Source organism: Aspergillus aculeatus, assembly GCF_001890905.1.
Source record: "Aspergillus aculeatus ATCC 16872 unplaced genomic scaffold ASPACscaffold_2, whole genome shotgun sequence".
Taxonomy (NCBI): Eukaryota; Fungi; Ascomycota; class Eurotiomycetes; order Eurotiales; family Aspergillaceae; genus Aspergillus; species Aspergillus aculeatus.
The window spans coordinates 2,871,584-2,891,617 of NW_017962977.1; the positions used below are offsets into that span (position 1 = coordinate 2,871,584).

Consider the following 20,034-nt stretch of genomic DNA (forward strand, 5'->3'; position numbering starts at 1 on the left):
CCCAGCGATGCCCAGCGGTGGCGGGCCGGACTTCCCGGTTGCGGTTGAGAAGCAGCAGCACCGCCACACCCGGCTATGAGCATTTCCCGGGCCGGGTTTTTGCGGGAGGGCACGTGGACCCAATGACATCAAATGCAGGCAGGGCACGCGGAGCACTCCAGCGCTGCTGGTCAGCGCTGCTGGTCAGACAAATCTACAAATAGGAGCCCTAGTCTCGGCCTTGACCCCAGACCCAGAGCAACAGACTTGATCGGCGCCGGGTCAGAAGACACCTTCCTTACGGGGATCAGATCATGCGTGCTGACAAAATCAGGGGGTTTCATTCGCTAACAGAACAGTACAGTACAAGCCGCTGCCTTTCGCAGCAAGGAGGTATTATATAGTGGGCATCAACATCATTATGTATATAGGGCAAAGGTCACCGACATCGCTCGAGATTCTGACCAAGATGAGTTATATACCGTGGTGGTCTCGCCTGTATCTCACTTCCCAAATTGTGCAACAGAGTGGGGATCCTACTCCATCAGATAGAAGAGCCTTCTTCATCGCCCAGAGAAGGGTCCAGACGCTGTTCCGCGGAGGTCTGTGACCATCGCAGTTTCTCTGATTTCTCAATGGGGGAGTCTGCGGCACCAGAGCCACCGAATGCGTCCGGGGGAGCAGTCAGGACCGTGGGACTTGCATCGGAGATGCAGCTCGCGCGGTTGGACGATGTATGGAGATAGGGCGGGGGGCTGCCGCTGCTGCTGCGGAGGCTTCCATTGCTCCCGCCCCAGGCGCCCCGTCGAAGGCGCATCAACGCGCTCAGGGACATCTCGTCGTCCATACTACTCGCGAGGTCGACCAATTGAGCGAGCCCGGGACTCGGCAGCGCGGGATTCGTAGCACCATGAGCTGTCAGCGAGATGACCGAGTTGCGCGTGCTCCATTCGCTCCGCTCGGTGATGGGGGTGAGACTGGGCTCGCGGAACTTGCCCCGACTGCTGAAGCTCCGCGAGATCCCTTCAACGCCCCGGGGACCGAAGTAGCCGCCGTTGGTGAGCTCCGTGCTGCAGGTCCCCAGAGACTGTGCGTAGAATCCGAACTCTTGGCCGTAGAAACCGTCGTCGTCATTCTCGAGCGCTTCCGCGTTGGCCGCGGCAATGATCGGGTCATCGTACAGCAAGGCGTCGTTATCATCGTAGTCGAAATCGTCTAACACTTCGTCGAAGCCCAATCCATCAACGGCCTGGCTTAGATGGCTATTGTCCGATATCAGCCCGGAAGGGGTATCCATCGTCTGCGCTGTGCTTGTCTGGCCCACGGACCGCTCGCTGATGCTCACAGAGCGCCCGAACCTCTCGTGCAAGGAAGTGTCGTTGGCTACTTTGGCCAGGGCGTCGTGGAAGGCCCCGAGGTTGTACTCGGATAAGACTCCGCCATGCGGTTTTGGAGGTGCAAGGTCCGTCAGTGCCTCAAGGGTGTGGCCGTAAATCCGAGATGTGTCTGCTTGATACTCGCTTGCTATGCTTGGAGCATGTCGGAGACCGCCATTGTTTTCCGATAGTGCCTCCTCATGTTCACCGAGACTCGCAGAGGTTTCGTTCTCCTCCGGCTTTGCTGGAGGATCGGAAACGGGGCGTGGAGCTACCGGTTTCCGCTCATACAGATGACTTGTTTCGTCGTCAAAAACTGACTCGTCAAATCTCTCGCCCTGAGTAGTCAGCTCGCCGAACTCCCCATCATCGAAATACAAATCATCTTCGTCCTCCTGTGTCGGCTGCGGAGCGACCGGCTTCCGCTCATATAGATGACTAGTTTCATCGTCAAATACCGACTCATCAAATTTCTCGCCCTCAGTGGTCAAATCACCGAACTCCCCGTCGTCGAAATACAAATCATCATCCTCGTCGTCGATCGGCTGTGGAGCCATCGGCGGTACACTCTGAGCCAATTGCGGAGTCTCAACAGACGATGCCGTCGCTGTAGGCAAAGACTGAACGCTGGGATCATGCTCACGAGCCGCAGCAGGCTCTCCGTTCGACAGGTTTGGGGAGTTTTCCGCCACAGGAGCAGGAGAATCTCCAGCACCATCATACCCCGGAATGCCGGGTGTTAGCGGGCTCCCGACGACAGGAGAGAGTTCGGGAGCCAGCCACGACTGGTTGAGGATGTTGCCCGTGCCCGAGAAGCCCTGAAACTCGTAGTCCTCGTCTGCATCGACATTCACCCCGGGGATCTTCTCTTCAAAGTCGTACATGTCATCGAGGATATCGGCATCGAAGTCTTCGCCGTCGCTGAAGCCCGGATCTTCCAACTGGGCCTTGGCCCTTCGCGCGGCCTCCTTTTCTTTGTGTTTCTCCTCCAGAAGCTTCTCCTGCGTCGACGACTCCACGCCGTTCATGTCAAAACTGAACCGAGAAGCATTACTCTTGAAGTGCTTGGGCAGGCCCAGGGACTGGTGAGGCATCATCTCGATGGTGTCCTCGTCATGTCCAGCGGCAGGTATCTGTTGCTTCTCGGACTGGTCTTCTGTATCTTCCTTGGCCACAGCCTGCTCATCGGGCGACGACTCCAAGGGCCCGCTCTCCTCGGGGATCGTCGAGGGCAGCTTCCGAGCAAACACGGGGAGCGCGCTGGAATCGGTTTCCGCCAGCGAAGAATCTGTCAACAGAGAGGACTGCAGATAGGCTTTGCTCTCGACTTGCAACACCTGCTGGCTGTCCTCCTCGAAGTGTTCCTTGAACACGGGTGAATATTCTGTGTGCCGCCTGGCTTGCTCACTGTGCTGGGCGGCGTGGGCTGCCTGATCCGCACAGGGGGCAATCGGCTCGCTGGACGACCGATGATAGGCGTCGCGGAGCAGTACCGGAGGCGTGGAGTGATTGCGACGCGGACGCGGCGCAGAGAAGTCATGGACGATCTTCCCGCGAATCCGGGGATCGTAATCGTCGGGGATCGCTGGGACCAGGTTGCGGGCGGAGTTTGTGGTGTCAGCGGTGCGGAGGCTTGTTCCCTGGTGCGAGCGCCTCCGGGCAAGGAGTGACATGGGATTCAGTAGATGCAGCCTGGTTTTGCCCGACTTGTGATGGCCATGTTCTGGTCCCAGATTATCCCGGTCTCCCTGCCGACGATGGCTGCCGCCATCACTCTTGTAGTCGCGCTGCGAGGTGGCGGCCTTGTCGGCGGAAGATGTTATATCGGGAGAGGTCTTGAACCTGAAGGGGTGACTCGAGGACGGCATGCTGGGGGTCGAGTATCGTTTGAGGTGGGGATCGGAGGGCTGGTGATTAGAAGAAAGTAGGTTTTTGCCTATGGAAAGCCGAAAGGGAGAGCTCGTTCGGGGGATGTCTCCGTCCCCATGGTGCGGACGCGAAACTGCAAAGGATGACTGCGAGTAATTAAACTGGGAGGTGAGGGCTGGATCTCGATCGCGATCTTCAGAGCTGGAGTCGCGCGGGGCGTGATTCTCGAACGACGAGGAGGCCACTGCAAGGTTGGCTGAGGTAGCAGCGGGCGCATGAATTGGGCTCGCTGACACGGTAGCTGTTCTCTTCGAATCCGACGTCAGATCGATTGGGCTCGGTCCTTCGGCGGCTGGTGAGGGGTCGGCGAAAGCGGGAAGAGTTGCTGTGTTATTCGGAATGATGGGGAGTTGGGGAGGAGTGTTGGATACCAGGCCTTTTGCCGTGGGCTGCGCAACGGACGAAGAAACGAGGGATGCGCTCGATCGGCGGTGGTCGCGACGCCAGTAGGAGAAGACTGTGGAGGGGGCCATGATGAGGAATGCGCCAGGAGCACCTGGTGGTGCATCCGAGTTGAGGGTAGCGTCTAGAATGTGAGGAATCGCATCCAGAACATTTTTCTTGCGAGTTGCTTGGATCGTCCTGGGCAGGAATGTGAGGTCAACAGTTTAAACGAATATGTACGGATAGGTACAAATAGTGAGGACAGCATCTGCCTGTCGAGAAGAAGAATGGAAGAGAGAAAGAATCATTAGAGTATGGACGATGCAGGATAATTTGGCGTGGGGCAATTCCAGGCCTACTACTCCGTACTAGTCTAGTCTCCATGTCTCACCCGGCGCGCCGGCGGCGGTCCAATGGTTGAGATTCAAGGGGGGAAAACCGTTTGATTAGGTACTTTAGGTCCTTTACTATCTACTGCTCATCTCGTCTTCTCCCTTTTTATTTTTTTTCTTTTTTTCTTTCATATAGTTTGGTCTATTCAGTACTTCCTGCTGCACGCGAAACTTAGCCCTGTCTCAAATCAGGGGCACGGACGGGTTCACCACCAAACACCCGAAACATTCACACGAAGTGCCATTGACAGAGGAAACCGGGGAGAAAGCATAGCCGAAAACGATGATGACCAACAGATTGCATGCATGCAGTAACTTAGTCGGAATTGAAATATTACCTAACCTACTCCGTACTGAGCACCTCTTATCTTTGCTTTTCTTTCACAAGCTGCTACTGGCCACTGCATGAATTGCCCCCCGCCAATGCTGTGCAACTGTGATGAAGAGATAGATTGGTTACTATTTTTAGACGGCCGAAGACGACTCAGCATGGGAGGAATGTGGAATCGGGTAATTTAAACGGTATAATACACAAAAACAAACCCGCTAATGTAGAGAGGATATCACCACAAATACTGACAAGACAAAAACAAACAAGGCTCCAGAAACACAAATCGAGCTCAACGCGATACCGTAGAATGCATCCTGATCGAAGATGGAACATAGATAGGCAGAGCAAGGAGATGAACTGGCCAAAGGGAAACGAGAAGGAAGCAGATCAGACAGTTACTAGACGATGCTCTGCCTCCAGCGATCTATGACCTCCCGTTGACCGGGGTGGATCATAGGTCTCATCGTCTTGGCGGGGTGCTTGTTGGGTGCATAGCTGAGATGACTGACCCCCAAGATAGCATCGCTATAGAATGTATTGGGGTGCGCCATCCCAGAGACATATGGAGCAGCCCTCGCAGCTGCATATCCGGCCTGAGGCCCGGGGTACGTTGGCATCTGTCGCAACGACAGTCGGGGATCTTGGGAGTACTGCTGCTGAGCTGTCCCTTGTGGCACGGGAATATCTTTAGTAGGCGGCCGCTGCATGGCAGAGGGACGTCGGGCATGTAAAATATCAGCCATGCTTCTCCGATACCGTGGGATCTTCAGTGTCGAGTTGTTCAGAGCTTCGGCTTCCGCCTCGCGCTGAAGGCGAGCTCGCCGTTGCGCCAGAGTCTCATCCTCGGGCGGGATCGCATCAGCCTTGCCCTTCTCACCGTCGGCTCCGACGTTGTTAATCTCCGCGAGGATCTCGCTTGCGAATTCGCTGTCCGCAACAGTGGACGGAGCCTGGTCTTTGGACTTAAGTCGCTGAAGACGTTGCGCTAGGGTTTCATCCTCATCGCCGCTTTCCTCGGCTGCAGCCATGGCGTCTTGTACCGTAGCTGCATACATCGTGTTCGACCGCCTATCGGGAGTGCGTGGTGGGGGCTCCCCCCGGAGGCGGGCTCGACGCCGGCTCAGAGGTTCCGACTCTTCCATGGCTCTCTTCTCCATCAGACCCAGCGGGCGCGCCTCTTCCGTCGCGGGCGCCTTTTCAGGGAACAGCATACCCAGCGGGACATCATCGTCGTCTCCCTCGTCCGGTTTTTGAGCATCTGCACTTTCCCAGGCCAGAGTAACTGGCCTCTGTCGTCGATGCTCGCTCTGCTTCTGAGCGACAGCATCCATTTGAAGGAGCGTGGACTGGAGCCCGAAGGGACCCGCCACGGCTTTCTGCCGTTGTTTGAGCTCGTTCTTTCGCATTTCCAATTCTGCCATTAGTGTATTTGGCGGCCCGGTAAACTCTACTTCAGGTTCAATTGGATGGGCGATATCTTCGTCCTCGTGGTGAACCACGTCCGCACCGCCAGTTGCGCCATACTCATCCTGACGTAACAAGGTATCTTCATGCATGTCTGCCGCCTCGGCTTCTGTCTGTTTGTAAAAGCGATCGGAGGTCACGGGTCTTTCTTCCAGCTCCGGGTCGGACAAGCGGCGGTCGAAGCCAAGAGTGCTCCGAGAGGCTCGCTTCTTCGAATGATCAAGCAAACCCCCGACGGAAGGTTTACGTGTGAGCTTGGCATGACCCGCCGCGCCAGCAATCGGATGGTCGGTAAACGCACTCACAGGGGCATGTGTTGAAGCATCAAGTATACTGTCCAAGGTGGCTACCGCGGAAGCCTGAGTCAGTTCTAGATTAAGTGGCACCGATGGCTGTTCGAAAAAAACGCTGGCACGAAGCTGTGGCGGCAAAGCTGCCACCTCCTTGTCTCGCTTGAGAGCAGCGTTGCCATCCGAGTCCTGCTGTGACAGCCACGGGGCTGATTTGCGGTTATCGACAGGAATTGAGCCTAGCAGCTGTGTGCGGCGCTTCTCTCTCTCCGCGCCGGGTTTTCGCGACAGACGAGGGGGCAAATTCAACATCATTGGCACCGGTGCAGGGTAATAGACCATATCTTCGCCGGCCTGTGGTTGCTTGTAAGTTTCGGATCGGCTTGCGAGCGGCGGGCGGGTAAGCGATACTCGGCGCACCAGGTCTTTCTCCGAGGGAACATAGTGCACGCCGTCGAAGTCAGTGAACAGGACTCGAGCTTGCTGGTAGGTGTCAGTCGAAGCCGCTGTGCAAGGACGTTCGAGCTCCTCGCCCAGTAGGTGATTGTAATGCTCATGGTCGACAAGTCGAAGCTCTCCTGGGGCGGGCGCAGAAGGGGGAGGGGGGAGGTACGGCATGAGGGGCGTGTGGTTGGTAGATGCCGCGTACGACGGGTCAGGACCATGCTCCGATACTTGAGCGAGGCGCGAGACAGACTGGATGGAGCCGTGACGGGACGACAGACTGGCCTTAAAGCCGTCTTGGTTGTTGGTATAGACCGAGGAGCCACTGGACCTCCGTTTCTGCTCCAAGTCCATCTTGCGAATCTCGTCTCCAATATTGGTCGAGCTCATACTCATCCGTTCAGCACTTCTCTCCAGACGTTCCACATTATTGACATAGGCTCCTTGCAGGGACTGTAGACCGGGGGTCGGATGGTTGAGAGGGATGGGCTCTCCGGAAATGGGGCTTCGGAGCGGCGGTTCGGAAGGGGAAGAAGCGATGGTGGTTGCGGTAGTGTCAAGCGGAGGCACGCGACGGGAACTCTTGGGACTTTGGGCTGCGGAGGAGGAGTGATCGGCGGGTAGTTCGTAGTCATCGTCTTCGACCATGTCGTAGCTGGTTGAGGTGATCGACCGGATCATCGAGCCTAAACCGCCGATGCTGGAACTTTCGGCTGACCTGGCAGGTTGCAGATAGTTGCCAGCGCCGATATGGTCCACATCCAAGGGAAGTGGTTGGAAGGATGCATCATGGTGCTGGGACTGGAGGGAAGGACTGCGGGAATGCTGATCATCAGAATCGCTCGCATTGGAAGCGACCTCGTGGTCGGCCTGTAAGACGGCGTTGTATTCCATGATCGAACTATGCTGAGGAGATGATCGCGAGTGTCCAAGCCATAAAGGGGAGAAAATAGTTCACTCGGCAAATCCCACTTGACGTGGTCGAGGCTGGAGAAACAAGACGAGAGCAGATTAGAGTGAGAGGAAAGTCAGATGTTCTGGCACAGATAAGGAAATGAGGGCGGGCCTGCACTACCGCGATACCCCCCTGCAAGAACGTAACTAGGAAGGGTAGAGGAGGAGACGAAGGAGACGAAGGATGAGAATGAAAACAGAAGGAGGAAGAAGAAGGGGAAGAAGGGAAAGGATAAAGAGATCCCCTTGGATAGAAGATATTATCAGCTCCGTCCTGGCATTACGCAGTCGGGTAAATAATAATTGAAGATGGGGAGAAGAGGGAGGAGGGGGGATGTTTTTGGGTGTGGAAGTAACGTATTGTAGAGGAAGGTCTTGTATTATTGTCGTTCTTTTTTTTTTTTCTTTTGACTGGGTTGCTAAATTTGGGTGGCCGAACCAGGCTGGACCGAAAGCAGTGGAGTTAAGTTACTGTGAGTGTGGGAAAGAACGGGACTAAGTCTCTTAGGGGGGATCCGCCACGCTGTTTGCACCAGACAAGGGTACTTGTACAATACCGTACAAAAGATTCGTACATGTATACAACTGCAGTCAATAAACTACAACAAACTGTTCTAGGTAAGTGGTCAGGAGACAGTTCGTGCAGTAGTCGCTAGTCACATATGTAAGTTACTGTACATCAGGACTACAGAGCACAGAAGGGCTCGGCCTGAGCAAATCTTTACAAGATACAGTACTCCCTCCGTACACTAGACAGAGAAGCACTGTATGATGCTGTCAACGCCAAATTGCCAGTATGGGCTAGCTCAAATTGTCGGTTTCAGGGTCTTCTGCTGAACGAGCGGAAAGGACAGCCCCTGGGGAAAATGTCTTACGTACCCGGACTCCCCCAAATCCACCACCGCCCCTTTCTGACACGAACACCACATATCCATCTCGACTGTACGGAGTACGAAGCAATACATTCGATGATCCTGTCAGTACAGTTCAGTACAGTACATACCACCTCCTGGAATCTTTCAGCTGGTCGATCTTCGACACGAAGGTTTGCTTATCTGACTCGAATGACCGGGGGAAAACCATCGATCCATATCTGTATGCCGCGGTAATCGTTGGCCGTTGTATCTACGCTAGCCAGTACGGAGTAGTTAGTGGGAAGTCTAAGAGCAAAGGGCCAGGCGATCGACTGGCTGGATGGACGTTCCGTACAGCAGTATCCCTCACATACGTATCCAATGCCCTTCTCCCTTTATCCAACTGTGCAGCAGCGTCGGATGGGAGAGGCCGAATATACCGCCCTTTCAAGGCATCACCTGCTGTCACCCTTGAAGTCATCGTCCGCCAACAGCTTCTCCTAGCTACTTACATATCACGGTCAAGTCGAAGGTTAGGGTTTCTACCTCCCTCGGGATATGACAGATACTCAGCCGCAGTTCAGGAATCCTTGCTCAAAGAAATTAAGGCCCCACCCGCAGGTTCACTGCAGTAGTTCTTGACCCATGCCCAGAGATCTTGTGGCTGTACGTAGAAGGCATTCTATTCTCCTCCATATTTCATTCCCAACTCACCTATACTACGGCGCCTTCCGCATCCCAACATTTCCCGTATCCCCCGCCGGCGACCTTGAATTACGCGAGCATGCATCCAACTGGCCCAAAAGGCCAACTACGAACCCACTTCCCGAACAACAAAAACAAAAACAATCAGCAGCCGAGCAATGACCTCATTTCTCCCAAAAATCGCTCAGAGAAAAGCCACGGGCTGGAAAGTGTGAAATTTGACTAACATCCCCGGCAAGTGGGGAATTATGACGCTATGGGCTCAACCTCCCACCAGGAACGCATTGAGGGCTGAAGCTATCCAAGGCGGTTTTGCTGTCTAGCGCCGTCCTCCGCCAGACTAGGAGGATAGGGCCCAGACATCAACGAAAGTCTACAGCCAACAAGGTGTGTCCGGTGCTCGGATACGCTCCACCTTCATCCAAAAAGCGAGCCCCACTTCCATGATTTGCGAAAAAGAGGCGCCGTAACAGAACCACTGCACCTCCCCACAGGTGGCCCCCCCCCCCGGGCCCCAATCATCAGGACTGAAGATTTAAACCCTGGGGTTGTTGGTTGCCTTGAAGGATCCTTGTCTACTCCGTAGTGTGAACGGACTCGGGGTTTCGGGAAAAACGGATCAGAATCAAGCAGTCTACACGACCGTCAGCTGAGACTGAGAGCAAAAGAATGTCGCATCCATTTATCCGATCCGCTGTGCATGGGTGAGTGGTTTTGTCCGTGGGGCGATCAGTGGCCACTGGCAATCAGCCTGCCGTTCTGTTCTGACGGATCAACAAATCATAATCGGTCAACCGCACAAGCCGCCAATCGGTAGGGATGACGTTGTCGGTGACGAACGGCACCCACTGGGCAGTTCAGCCTTACTCGGAAACTTCCGTCGGACCGTCTACGGGACATGGATGCTTTCGTTGCTTTCAGGTTTGAGATGTTTAGGGCTCTCGCGTTCACCTCCGCCCGATGAAGTCTGAGAAAACATTGATGGTTATAGTACTAGCTTCATGTCGTGACTGACAGATGGGCTAACAATATGGTATGCATTCAACCTCTCCCTCCACCACTCTTGACCCCATAGTCACGGGGTCATCTCACATCGAAATGGTACAACCACATGGCTCGAACAATGTGCCTTCACTGAATAGTCTAACGTCATCTCGATAGTAACCTTCTTAGAAAGATAATGCCGGCGACTGCCTTGAGATCTCCTCAGAATGTTCCCACCTGTTTTCAAGCTAGTAAAGAGACGTATCATACGATATTGGCTTCAGATTCCAACAACCATTTGCTGACCTTCACAATTTAACGCAAAGAACATACACCCCTGACGTCAATAACAGCGAGGCTCTAATGCACATTCCTCCATTAGCGATAAAGAGGATCCCGCCAAGCAAATCACAATCTACTCGAGCCCATACACATATGGTATTCAATCGCAACACAGACCTAATGAATCTCATGAAACAGCATCCCAGTATCAGTTTATCTCCTGTTGTACAATACACAGCCCAACCCGCACAGATCAAACCTCCCCCTCCTTGGCTCCAGCCCTCTCCTTCTTCTTCAACCCCATCAACCCCGCCCTCTCCCTCACCGTCCCCGCAACCCCCAACCCAGTCTCCCCCCCCAACGCCTCAAACCCCCGAATGACCCCCTCGCGATCCCCTTCCCCCATCTCCTGACTCATCTTCACCTTTCCCTGCAACCGCTCAATCCGGATCTCAATCCCGATGATATTCTTCTTCAGCAACTCGACATACTTGAACGGCGCATCCGCCACCGCCCACGGCTTCTCGTACCCCATGATCCGCGTCTCCGCCTCGCGCGACAGATCCTCCACCTGCCGCTGCAGGTACGCGCCAGTCTCGTCGGCTTTGCTGTCGCAGTACACCCGGACCCTGCCGTACACCTGGGCGGCCGAGTAGTTCCAGGTCGGCACCACCTTGCCGGTGGCGGGCTTGGTCTCGGTGTAGAATTTGGGCGTCACGTAATGGTGGTGGGGGCCGTTGAAGAGGACGAGGACCTCGTCGGGGAGTTCGAGGGCTCCGCTGCTATTGCTGGCAGTTTGGTGGGCGGCGAGTGCCTCCATCAGGGCCTTGGCTTGCGGGTTCTGTTTGGCCATGTGGCCGCGGAGGGTGCCGAGGTGGGTGGTGGGTTCGGCCGCGGCGGCATCGGTGACGGGCGGAAGAGACTCGGGCACGTCGAGGACGAAAGGGATGTGGCTGGTTTGGAGGAGCGGGTAGGACGGGGATCTGATGGCGGTCGTGAAGATGCCCAGCGGGTTATCGCGTATGAGTTGGTGGAGGTAGGCGATGCTGGATTCGGCGTGGATGGCGCGGAGGTACATTTTGTTGTTTCTTGTTGTGATGCTTTTTGGTGGTGGTGGTGGTGGTGAGGAAAGAGAGGCGCGGTGGGTGCGGGGTTTGATTTAGATGAAAGTTGTCTCAGGAAGAGGACACTGGCTTCTTATAGTCTAATGGACTTGCATCAATTGGTTCTGACAGAATGATTTCTCCATGTGGTTTTTGTGATTCAATTGTGAGTCGGCCCACCGGGCTGTCCTTATTGACAAGCCCCCCCGCAGACCGTTATCGCCTATCGCTTGAGGTTCAGGCTGGTGAGTCAGATTTCCAACTGGCCTGATTGGTACACTGCGCCGAGCCCGCGGAGAAAGAATGTCACTGCGTGCAACTGCGGATTAGTCTCGCGTAAGTGTGTTTTCTTTGGGTGCTTGACTCAAGGTGATGAGGCTTGGACAGAGAAATGTGCAGAAAATTGATCGAATGACTCTTCTTGACAAACAATGTTTATGGTTAAGGTATAGTAGCTGGATTGTTGATCTAAGGGAGAGAAATACATTTTGTCAGGGGAGCTAATACACTCTCGGATTAGTGAGCGAGTAAATTCGCCGTGCGGAAAGCAAGACAGCCAATCGGAGGTGGCTCAATCTCGATGACGCTTGCCGTTCTGGGAATGTGTCGGGAGTGGGCCAGGGATTATCAGATCTATAGTCTTGTGAACTGCATGCAGAGATTTGACTGTCTGATATAGTTCACTGCTGCAGTGAAACCGAGCACATATTTGATACGTAATTGCACATTCCCTTGAATTCGTTATCTGCATCGCTCTTCATCCTGCCTTTTATCATTGATCTGTTCCCGATAGAAGACCGCACAGAGAACATCCTTTCTACATCAACCTGTTATCATTGACACTGTAGAAAATATTTTCTTCGCAGGAGACTTATATCTCACACTGTGGGCGCTGAGATTGCAAGGGAGTTGTCACCAGAAGGTGTTTACTTTGCAATTGAAGTGACTGAGTCACAAGCGCTCAGAAAGATATACCATTTCGGCTTTGCTGATATTATAGAAGGTCTTGCAGAAAGACCCCGTATAGCGTCTTTCGACTTGCGATCGCTCACTTCAGATTTCCCATCGGAAATCCAAGATTGCAGCCGAATGCTGGTTCAATCCCTAGCGAGCAACATATATTCAAAACTTTGAAGGTGATCAGATCAATTCAACCTACATTGGGGCGTCGCTGTCACCATCATCACCCCCGCCAAAGAGAGACCGTTCGCGCCGCCAGCAACAACCACACTCCCTGGTGCAGTGAAAATACATGTAGAACTCCGGCCAGTCCGTCGGTACTACTCCCTTCCACGCACGAGGCTTGACACAACAATCGCAGTCAGCAAACCTACAGCAGCCACCCCACAGCCGGCACGCCTGTGCCTCCTTCCCATAGGGCTCCAGTTTCTTAGCCATCCTTGAATCTGCCCGGATCCAAGCACCCTTCACCGGGTACTCGTCACTCAGTGCCTTGATCTTCTGCCAGTTCGTCCGTAGTTGCACCGAGACGGTGTGGGATTCTTGCATGAGCTGGTTCCGTTGCATCGAGTGGTCCTTTGTCGAGTGGGGAACAGAGTCCTGGGGTTCTCGAGCTTCGTCAATTTGCGCCGCTAACCGGGCATGGCGCTGAACTAGAGCGCTAGCCTCAGCCACGAGCGCGTGTTTCTTCTGGAGGTAGTCGAGTTGCAAGGCCCGCTCCGAGTCGGGGGTTTGGACCTTAGCGACTAAGCTGACCAGCCCGAGGAGGCGAGGGCGATGGGCTCGCTCACAGTAACTCTCAAGATTTTCCCACAGGTCGGTCCCAGCATACGCAAAGAGCGTGGTCGCCGTCGTGATCAGGGCGCAAAGAAGCCCGACGAGAATTCCCAGAATTGCAAAAGTGAGAGCCATCAGTAGTAGCACCAGTAGCAACCATATCGCTGCACTCAGCAGGTTTGCGGTTATTTGCTCGTTTGGGAGATCCATGGGGCTAAGTTCGACTGCGTATTCTGTGCAAATGAAAGGCAAAACGAGCGGAATGCTGGAGACAGATGTAAATACCGAGCCAAAGGGCAGGACTTCTGAGGGCAGAGGGACAAACGGAAAACAGGCATTCAAGTTAAAGTCTGTGGTGTCAGGGACGCGCAAGCCTTCCTCGAGAAGTGGATCATAGATCCCGCCCTAGTGCCTATTTGAACTGCACCGTTCGGTTCCGCTGCTATAGGCTTCACTCATCACGAATTTCTTGTGGTTTATTTCTCCGTACCCAGCTAGTCTTAAGTTAGAATACATCAGAGAATACTCTTCTGATATCTCATGTGACATGAATCCGGGAACAATCTCAGAGTCATTGTTCAACCCCGACCAGAGATGATACAATGTTCGAGTGCAGCGCGTGTCTCCTCTGCACCCGATATCTCAGACTCTGAGAGATGAATATCATAGAGACCCGATCCGTTTCAACACCCAGCACTAGTATAGCCTCAAGAATCCAGCCCGCAAAAAGATAAATTCCAGTAATTAGCCACTTTTTGTTCTGTTTGTTACCATGTGGGCTGGACCGCATAAGGCTACCCATAATGCATTAGATTAAGCAGTTATAGACCGACCTGTAGACCGGATCTTAGCTCTTTGCCAAGTGACCCACAAAAGCAAAGCTTGACGCTGAATAGATCTCGGTTGTCCTGCCGGGTCAGCTGTCAGAGACCCACGGCTGCGGCGATAGGCTACTACCTACTCGGAAGAAACTTCGACGACATCGAGACGTTGCGGACCCACCTATTAAAATGTATAATTTCTGGTATCTCTTGAGAAGAAAATGAGATGACCTTGACCAGTGTTGGTGATTGGTTGGCTAGCAAGGTCAAATTCTATATAACCTAGTACAGCTAATGCATACGACCAAGAACCGTGGTAGTTTGATTGTATAGCTGGAGGCTTAAGATTGCCCTAGCTAAGCTAATCATCTGTTAGTGGAAAGAGATATTGATTTGCGACGATGAAAATAGGGTAACTCCAAGCTTCGATGCTCGTGTTCCAGATTATGTACATATCTCTGCATCAAGTATACATATTCAGTAAGTCTATCACACATGGTATTATACATCAATTAACCCCCGGCACTGGCTAGCCAACCGATCACCGACCTGAAACATTCCAGGGGCGAAGCCGGAAATCGACCCAACCCCCAACGGCGACATCCCAGTCCTAGCCCAAGCCCTCACTCCCAATCTAAACAGACTTATAGTTCCCCCGGTAGCGCTTCACAACCTTGAACGTGCTATCAGAGGTACAAGTGTTGCCAGGGATGGTAACCTCGCCACTGCAGGTGCCGGTGATGCCGGCGCTGATGCCAATGAAATCGAGGGACTCCTTGGCCTTGCCGGGGTAGGCGGTGCCGTCGGGGTCGTAGGCGCTGCAGAGCTTGGGGCTGCCGTCGAAGGCGGACTCGCAGCCGAAGGTCCAGGTGCCAGTGAAGCAGTCGGAGGTGTACTGGACCTTCTCGCTGTTGTCCATGCAGGGCGCGTAGCCGCCGGGGTCGGCGTTGTTGTAGATGGTGTTGCCGTCGTTGTCGGTCAGGGTGAAGCCCGCGGAGTAGCCGCTGCCGGCGCCCTGGATGTCGCTGTAGGAGTCGGTCGCGTAGAGAAAGTGGATGATGTCGGTGGTCGCGACGACGGTGGAGGCCGTGGCGCACAGGGTGAGGAGGAGGGATTTGGCGAGCATTTTGCAGGCTTTTTTTTTTTTCTTTTGTTTTGTTTTTGGTAAGGTAAGAGAGATGGACTTAGGATGAAAGGGAGGAGAAGAATTGAGATGGTGGTTTGTGTGATGATCGAGGTTTGAAGTGTCTGAGAGGATTGGGAGGTATTTATATTCATGTTGCGCCTATACAAGGAGCGTAAAACCGCGAGCCTCATCCATCTTTCCAGGGCCTGGTGGAGAAGGTCCTCACCGTTTCGTCAGAGAAGTCATATGCAACAACTTGGAAGGCCATGTGGGACCGTTTTGGGGGCCGGAGAACGGGTCCATTGCGGCAGCTTGAATTAACCTGGTCAAGCGGGATTATCTTCCCCCATTCTCTATTACCCAGTGCATAGAACCCTGACGGTGATGAGTCTCGAAGACTTCCTTTTCCGGGCAGCCAGCCTCATCGCCCCCAAATTGCGGAGTTGCAGCCTTGTCGGTGTGGGGTAGTTGTCCCACCAAGCTTTCGCGAGGTGGCCATTGAAGGCTTGGTAGGTGGGGCCTCGAGGCTTAGCCAGAACTGGGGCAACCTTCCATCACCAGATCCTGCTCGCTACACCTGCTTGTTAAGTAAGACGTGAGCCATGAGCTATTGCTTGATATATGCTACTTGCTGTTTATGACCTGCTTTCCAAAACGAGTTTGGCAGAAGGAAGAGACTAAGCCGAGGACTCAAATGATGGCTTGTATTAGGATGGCATACATACTAACAGCACAATGGCTATGATGTAAATGCCTTTCAAAGTCCTCTTTTTACGGAGCAGAAGGGTTATCTGCTGCTTGGTTGAGAGCTGATGTCCATTGGGTTCTGGTATCCGCTATAGCAATAAGGTTGCGCAGGGTGAGCAGCATGATACCGACGGCACAGATTAACGCTGCAGTGAAACTAACTTGTTCTTTATTGTCCTATTGTCACCTGAGGAAGCTCATAGTCGTTCGTTTTCTTGCCAAGGGAGGTAGCTCGTTCCATCAGAGCCCCAGTTTGTCGAGGCTGCCAAGAGTCCATGGGTCTCTTGATTAAAGCATCAGGGGTGCCGATCTCGGGGATATCAATTAGCGTATAGCCTCATGCAGGATGACTGTGGGGCCTGAGGCGGAGCCCATTTATCAGGTCTCTAGGTTATTCAACAATTCCCATCATAACAACGCTGATATGAGATAAATAGCATGAAAATGTAGGTAAAGGGACAAACACCTTCCTCTAGGCTAACTCCTCCATACCAGTGTCGATACTTTTGACATTAATTAGGGTATATCGTCAAAGTTGTGGTCAAATGATCCAAGTCACCCAGCTGGATACTAAGCCAAATCAACCGTCGAGCATCTCCAGAACACCAGCAGAATTCGAGATCCACTCCACCTCCAAAGTGTCATGTGGACTATGGCGAAAAACGTCTTCGGTCGCAACAGAGAGCCATTCTGCTTTGCCCACCGCATTCCACAACGGGGTATTTCGTGGCCACGGAAATTGCAGATCGCGTACTTGAAGGATCCCGCTTGCTGGCTGTGCCATTTCCGCAACGCCCCGACTATTCGTTTGTCTGTTTGCACCGCTGAACGCTCTGCAAACCTTGAACAGCGTCATGTTGAATCGTTTGACCTCCTCGATGCTCACCCACACATAGGTCGCTAGATCATCCTGGCAATAACGGTTGAGCATGTTGGGATAATACAGCAGCCCCAGCTTCTTGCAACTCGCGACCAGCCTTTCCAGCAGATCGCGGTCAGGGGGAGCAAGGGAAGGCTTGAGGTCCGGGCCAAGCCCTTCACCGCCCTGGGACAGCCCGGCGAAGATTGTGTGGAGCAAGATGGCCTGGTACGTCGGGATGGGCCACGAACAAGCACTGCATCCGTCCTCTAAGCTCGAGGCATCCCAAACCGCCTACGGAATTTCCCATCAGTTGAATACACTTCTAGTGCAGGAGGTGCTGAGTCACATACTGTCTGTTCGCGAATGGCGGAGTCAAGGACCTGGTGCAGATTCATTGCTTTGGACTGTGTGTCTTTCTCTCGACTCAGCCACAGACCTATGACAACCATAGATTGCACCAGCAAGGGCGTCTCATACTCACTGAACGAGCCCCGGTGAATGAAGGGCCAGTGAGGGTGAAACAGCTTGAAATACAGACCGAGATAGTGATTCTCCTTGGCGGAGCGGTTCGCCTTGGGTTGGGTGGGCAGCGATCGCAACGGCATGAATTGTGGGTCTGACGCGCGCTTGGGGTTGTCACCAGACTCTACATCAGTCTGTCCGTGGAGGTCAAGAGAACAGGGAATCCCACGATGCAGGCAGTTACTACATGGTGGCCCGCCGTGGCACCGAATTTTTAGATTTCGGCACAGTGTGCAGGCGTTTTTGGTGGGAGGCACCGCCGGTTCTTTGGTGACATGCACCTTTTGCATGTGCCGGCGGAGTGTATCGCTATCGTTTCTCAGCATTGGCTCACATGGGAGGGATTATAGTAGGCAAGTCACTTCTTACCGCCGGCTAAATGTTTGAGCACAAATCGAGCACTGCGGAAGCTGACGGCGGGTATGTTGCGCTTCATGACGATGGCGATGCTCCCTCCGTTGGTAGCTCAAGCTGCAGCCCGGAAATCGACACTTATATGTTTTGGAAGGACTCGAGAGCATCTCGCTGATTTGTCAAATATTCTAGGACTTATGAAAGATAATCAACGGCATTATTGGCTCGAGACTACACCGTAAAGGTGAGCGTAGGGACAAGCCGACGTTCCCATAAGGTTTTGGTGGCTTACCCCTGATATGATTAACAATACATAGCTTAGTAAGGTGTCTTGAAGGAAGTAGATGAAGAGACAATTCTGTCTTATGGTCAAAGACACAGGTTTATGGATTTGGCACGCCACTTCCGAGTGCCCCACTCTGTCCGGAGTGCCCACCCCGTGCGGGCATCGGGATGCCCACCTTGCTCGGAGTGCCCGCCTTGATCACTCAGCTTGGTATACGGCGATAGGTATTGTGCTTTTGGTTGTAAACTGTGAAATGTCGGTATGAAGTTTTCTGTACTTTGAAATGAAGCGACAAGATGATTACCTGAACAATTTCCAATCATCGGACCACAACGCAGCTATAAGTACTGCACTGGTCGCTGGCCTGGATTACCGCAATGTCCATCATTCAACTCCATTCTACTCTGCGAAGCAAACTACATCTTCCCCATCTCTTCAAAACCAAACAATGGCTCCCTCAATCCTCATCGCCGGCGCGACCGGCAACACCGGCCGAAACGTCGTCAAAACCCTATCCCAACTGCTAGCGACGACCGACACCCTCCCCAACCACCGCATCCTCGCCCTCACCCGCTCCCCCCAGAGCGCGATCGCGCAGCAGCTCGCCCAACTACCGGGCGTGGAGGTCATCGAGCAGAACTGGGTCGACCTGACCCCATCCTGGCTCCAAGAACACGGCGTGGTCCGCGCGTTCCTCGCCGCGCACAACCAACCCAACCAATTCGCCGAGGAATCGACCTTCCACGTCGCCGCCCTGCGCGCCGGGGTCAAGTACGTGGTGCGCATCTCGACGACGGCCGCGAACATCCGCCCGGACTGCGACGCCTACTACGCCCGGGCCCACTGGGCCATTGAGAGCCTCCTGAGCTCACCGGAGTTCCACGGCCTGCAGTGGACCTCCCTCCAGCCGAATGTCTTTGCCGGGCTGTGGCTTGCCTCCGCCGCGGAGTTCATCAAGCAGTCCCGTAAGAACGCAAAGCCGGGGACGCTGAGGCTGATGGCCTCGGAGACGGCGCCGGTGGGCATCGTCGATCCCGATGAGGTGGGCGCCCTGGCGGCGCACCTTTTAGTCCAGGCGGACCTTGAGGTGCACAATCGGGCCCGGTATGTGGTCAACGGGCCCGTGGATGTCTCCGGGCGGGAGATCGTGCGGATGGTGGGTGACCGTATCGGGGCGCCGGTGGAGAGGGTCTGCTATGAGGACTTGTCGGACCTCGAGGCGTACCTTGAGCGAGAGTTTATGGGGGCTCCGCAGTCTTCGCGGAATGTGGTCTGGTCTGTCAAGCACGCGCTCAGGACGGCGTGGGAGGGGAAGTGTGCTGCTTCTACGACAAGCCGGGAGGTGCTGGAGATCGCGGCGCCAAAGCGGACACCGGCCCAGGCACTGGACGATTTGCTGCGGGAGTAGAGGGAGAAATCACTAATTGATTAGTGGTGGTGGATCCCATGCATTTTTCTTACCTTGTGTCGAACGGCCTTGTCTGCTTATTTGATTTTTGGGGAAATACTGTACAGTGCAGCTTGTTAGTGGTGGGGAGGTCAAGCCCATGCTATCAACAAATCCGCCAGGCAATCCAAGTATGAGTTCAATTTTCTCCTAAGGACGATCACGTAATACCTCGCTCTAGCATGGCTGAGGTAGTACATCATCACTCTTGTCAGCGGGGATGTGTTACCTAGTAGCGCCCTCGGCACACCAAAGCTGGGAGATTTGATTTGAGCGGACACAGGATACCTGACCGCCTACCCTGTACTTCCCCACTCAGCAGCGAGTGTATCAGTTTATGGCCATTGACAATTAATTTTGTGTTGATTCAGATACTTAGCTGGGATATCTACCAAGCGGTTACCTAGATATAGTAGATACTCGACGAAAAGAAAGACAAAATGTGTATGTACATCAAGCACCCCACATCCTACCGCAGTAGCCACCTATTAAACGGAAGCGGATAGGACCTCGGCTGGCACTGCAGGCTTCCAGCGAGCAAAAGATTTCACCCAATGAAACAACAACAACCTACCAAACCACACTTAGTACATAACTTCCATCACCTACATCACCTAACCTCCCTCAACCCCTCCACCCCTCAACCTCCTATCACACCACA

The 20,034-nt window shown here is 53.8% G+C and overlaps 7 protein-coding genes across 7 annotated transcripts; 1 reads left to right on the forward strand and 6 right to left on the reverse strand.

Moving 5' to 3' along the window:
• Positions 1-169: 169 nt before the first annotated feature.
• ASPACDRAFT_112669 (uncharacterized protein) lies at positions 170-3,986 on the reverse strand. Its single transcript, XM_020195658.1, has one exon. The coding sequence runs from the start codon at positions 3,755-3,757 to the stop codon at positions 524-526; it is 3,234 nt and encodes a 1,077-aa protein (XP_020060564.1). The 5' UTR covers positions 3,758-3,986; the 3' UTR covers positions 170-523.
• A 461-nt stretch (positions 3,987-4,447) lies between these two features.
• ASPACDRAFT_75720 (uncharacterized protein) lies at positions 4,448-7,672 on the reverse strand. Its single transcript, XM_020204525.1, has one exon. It carries the CDS (start codon positions 7,481-7,483, stop codon positions 4,790-4,792), a length of 2,694 nt encoding a protein of 897 aa, XP_020060565.1. The 5' UTR covers positions 7,484-7,672; the 3' UTR covers positions 4,448-4,789.
• Positions 7,673-10,533: 2,861 nt separating this feature from the next.
• Positions 10,534-11,613, reverse strand: ASPACDRAFT_75721 (FMN-binding negative transcriptional regulator). The gene has a single exon (XM_020204526.1). The coding sequence runs from the start codon at positions 11,444-11,446 to the stop codon at positions 10,622-10,624; it is 825 nt and encodes a 274-aa protein (XP_020060566.1). The 5' UTR covers positions 11,447-11,613; the 3' UTR covers positions 10,534-10,621.
• Positions 11,614-12,519: 906 nt separating this feature from the next.
• On the reverse strand, positions 12,520-13,418 carry ASPACDRAFT_1853136 (uncharacterized protein; the record flags this gene model as incomplete). The annotated part of the gene is made up of 3 exons (XM_020197295.1): positions 12,520-12,575; positions 12,631-12,705; positions 12,806-13,418. The coding sequence occupies 3 exons, from the start codon at positions 13,416-13,418 to the stop codon at positions 12,520-12,522; spliced, it is 744 nt and encodes a 247-aa protein (XP_020060567.1).
• Positions 13,419-14,663: 1,245 nt separating this feature from the next.
• On the reverse strand, positions 14,664-15,155 carry ASPACDRAFT_57551 (uncharacterized protein; the record flags this gene model as incomplete). Its single annotated transcript, XM_020203256.1, has 1 exon — positions 14,664-15,155. The coding sequence occupies one exon, from the start codon at positions 15,153-15,155 to the stop codon at positions 14,664-14,666; it is 492 nt and encodes a 163-aa protein (XP_020060568.1).
• An 895-nt stretch (positions 15,156-16,050) lies between these two features.
• Positions 16,051-17,971, reverse strand: ASPACDRAFT_112674 (uncharacterized protein). Its single transcript, XM_020195659.1, has 3 exons — positions 17,656-17,971; positions 17,115-17,595; positions 16,051-17,055 (listed from the first exon to the last, which is right to left on the reverse strand). Exons 1-3 carry the CDS (start codon positions 17,805-17,807, stop codon positions 16,483-16,485), a joined length of 1,206 nt encoding a protein of 401 aa, XP_020060569.1. The 5' UTR covers positions 17,808-17,971; the 3' UTR covers positions 16,051-16,482.
• A 403-nt stretch (positions 17,972-18,374) lies between these two features.
• On the forward strand, positions 18,375-19,334 carry ASPACDRAFT_39847 (NmrA-like family protein; the record flags this gene model as incomplete). Its single annotated transcript, XM_020200662.1, has 1 exon — positions 18,375-19,334. The coding sequence occupies one exon, from the start codon at positions 18,375-18,377 to the stop codon at positions 19,332-19,334; it is 960 nt and encodes a 319-aa protein (XP_020060570.1).
• Positions 19,335-20,034: the final 700 nt, after the last annotated feature.

What these genes read in the sequence shown, in the direction of transcription:
- ASPACDRAFT_112669 (XM_020195658.1), bottom strand. Translation starts at nt 3,757, where the DNA reads ATGGCCCCCTCCACAGTCTTCTCCTACTGGCGTCGCGACCACCGCCGA.
- ASPACDRAFT_75720 (XM_020204525.1), bottom strand. Translation starts at nt 7,483, where the DNA reads ATGGAATACAACGCCGTCTTACAGGCCGACCACGAGGTCGCTTCCAAT.
- ASPACDRAFT_112674 (XM_020195659.1), bottom strand. Translation starts at nt 17,807, where the DNA reads ATGCTCTCGAGTCCTTCCAAAACATATAAGTGTCGATTTCCGGGCTGC. An exon ending in GCTCAAACATTTAGCCGGCG is followed by an intron (nt 17,596 to 17,655) that starts GTAAGAAGTGAC and finishes GAGAAACGATAG; the next exon opens with CGATACACTCCGCCGGCACA. An exon ending in CCGCCATTCGCGAACAGACA is followed by an intron (nt 17,056 to 17,114) that starts GTATGTGACTCA and finishes GAAATTCCGTAG; the next exon opens with GCGGTTTGGGATGCCTCGAG.
- ASPACDRAFT_75721 (XM_020204526.1), bottom strand. Translation starts at nt 11,446, where the DNA reads ATGTACCTCCGCGCCATCCACGCCGAATCCAGCATCGCCTACCTCCAC.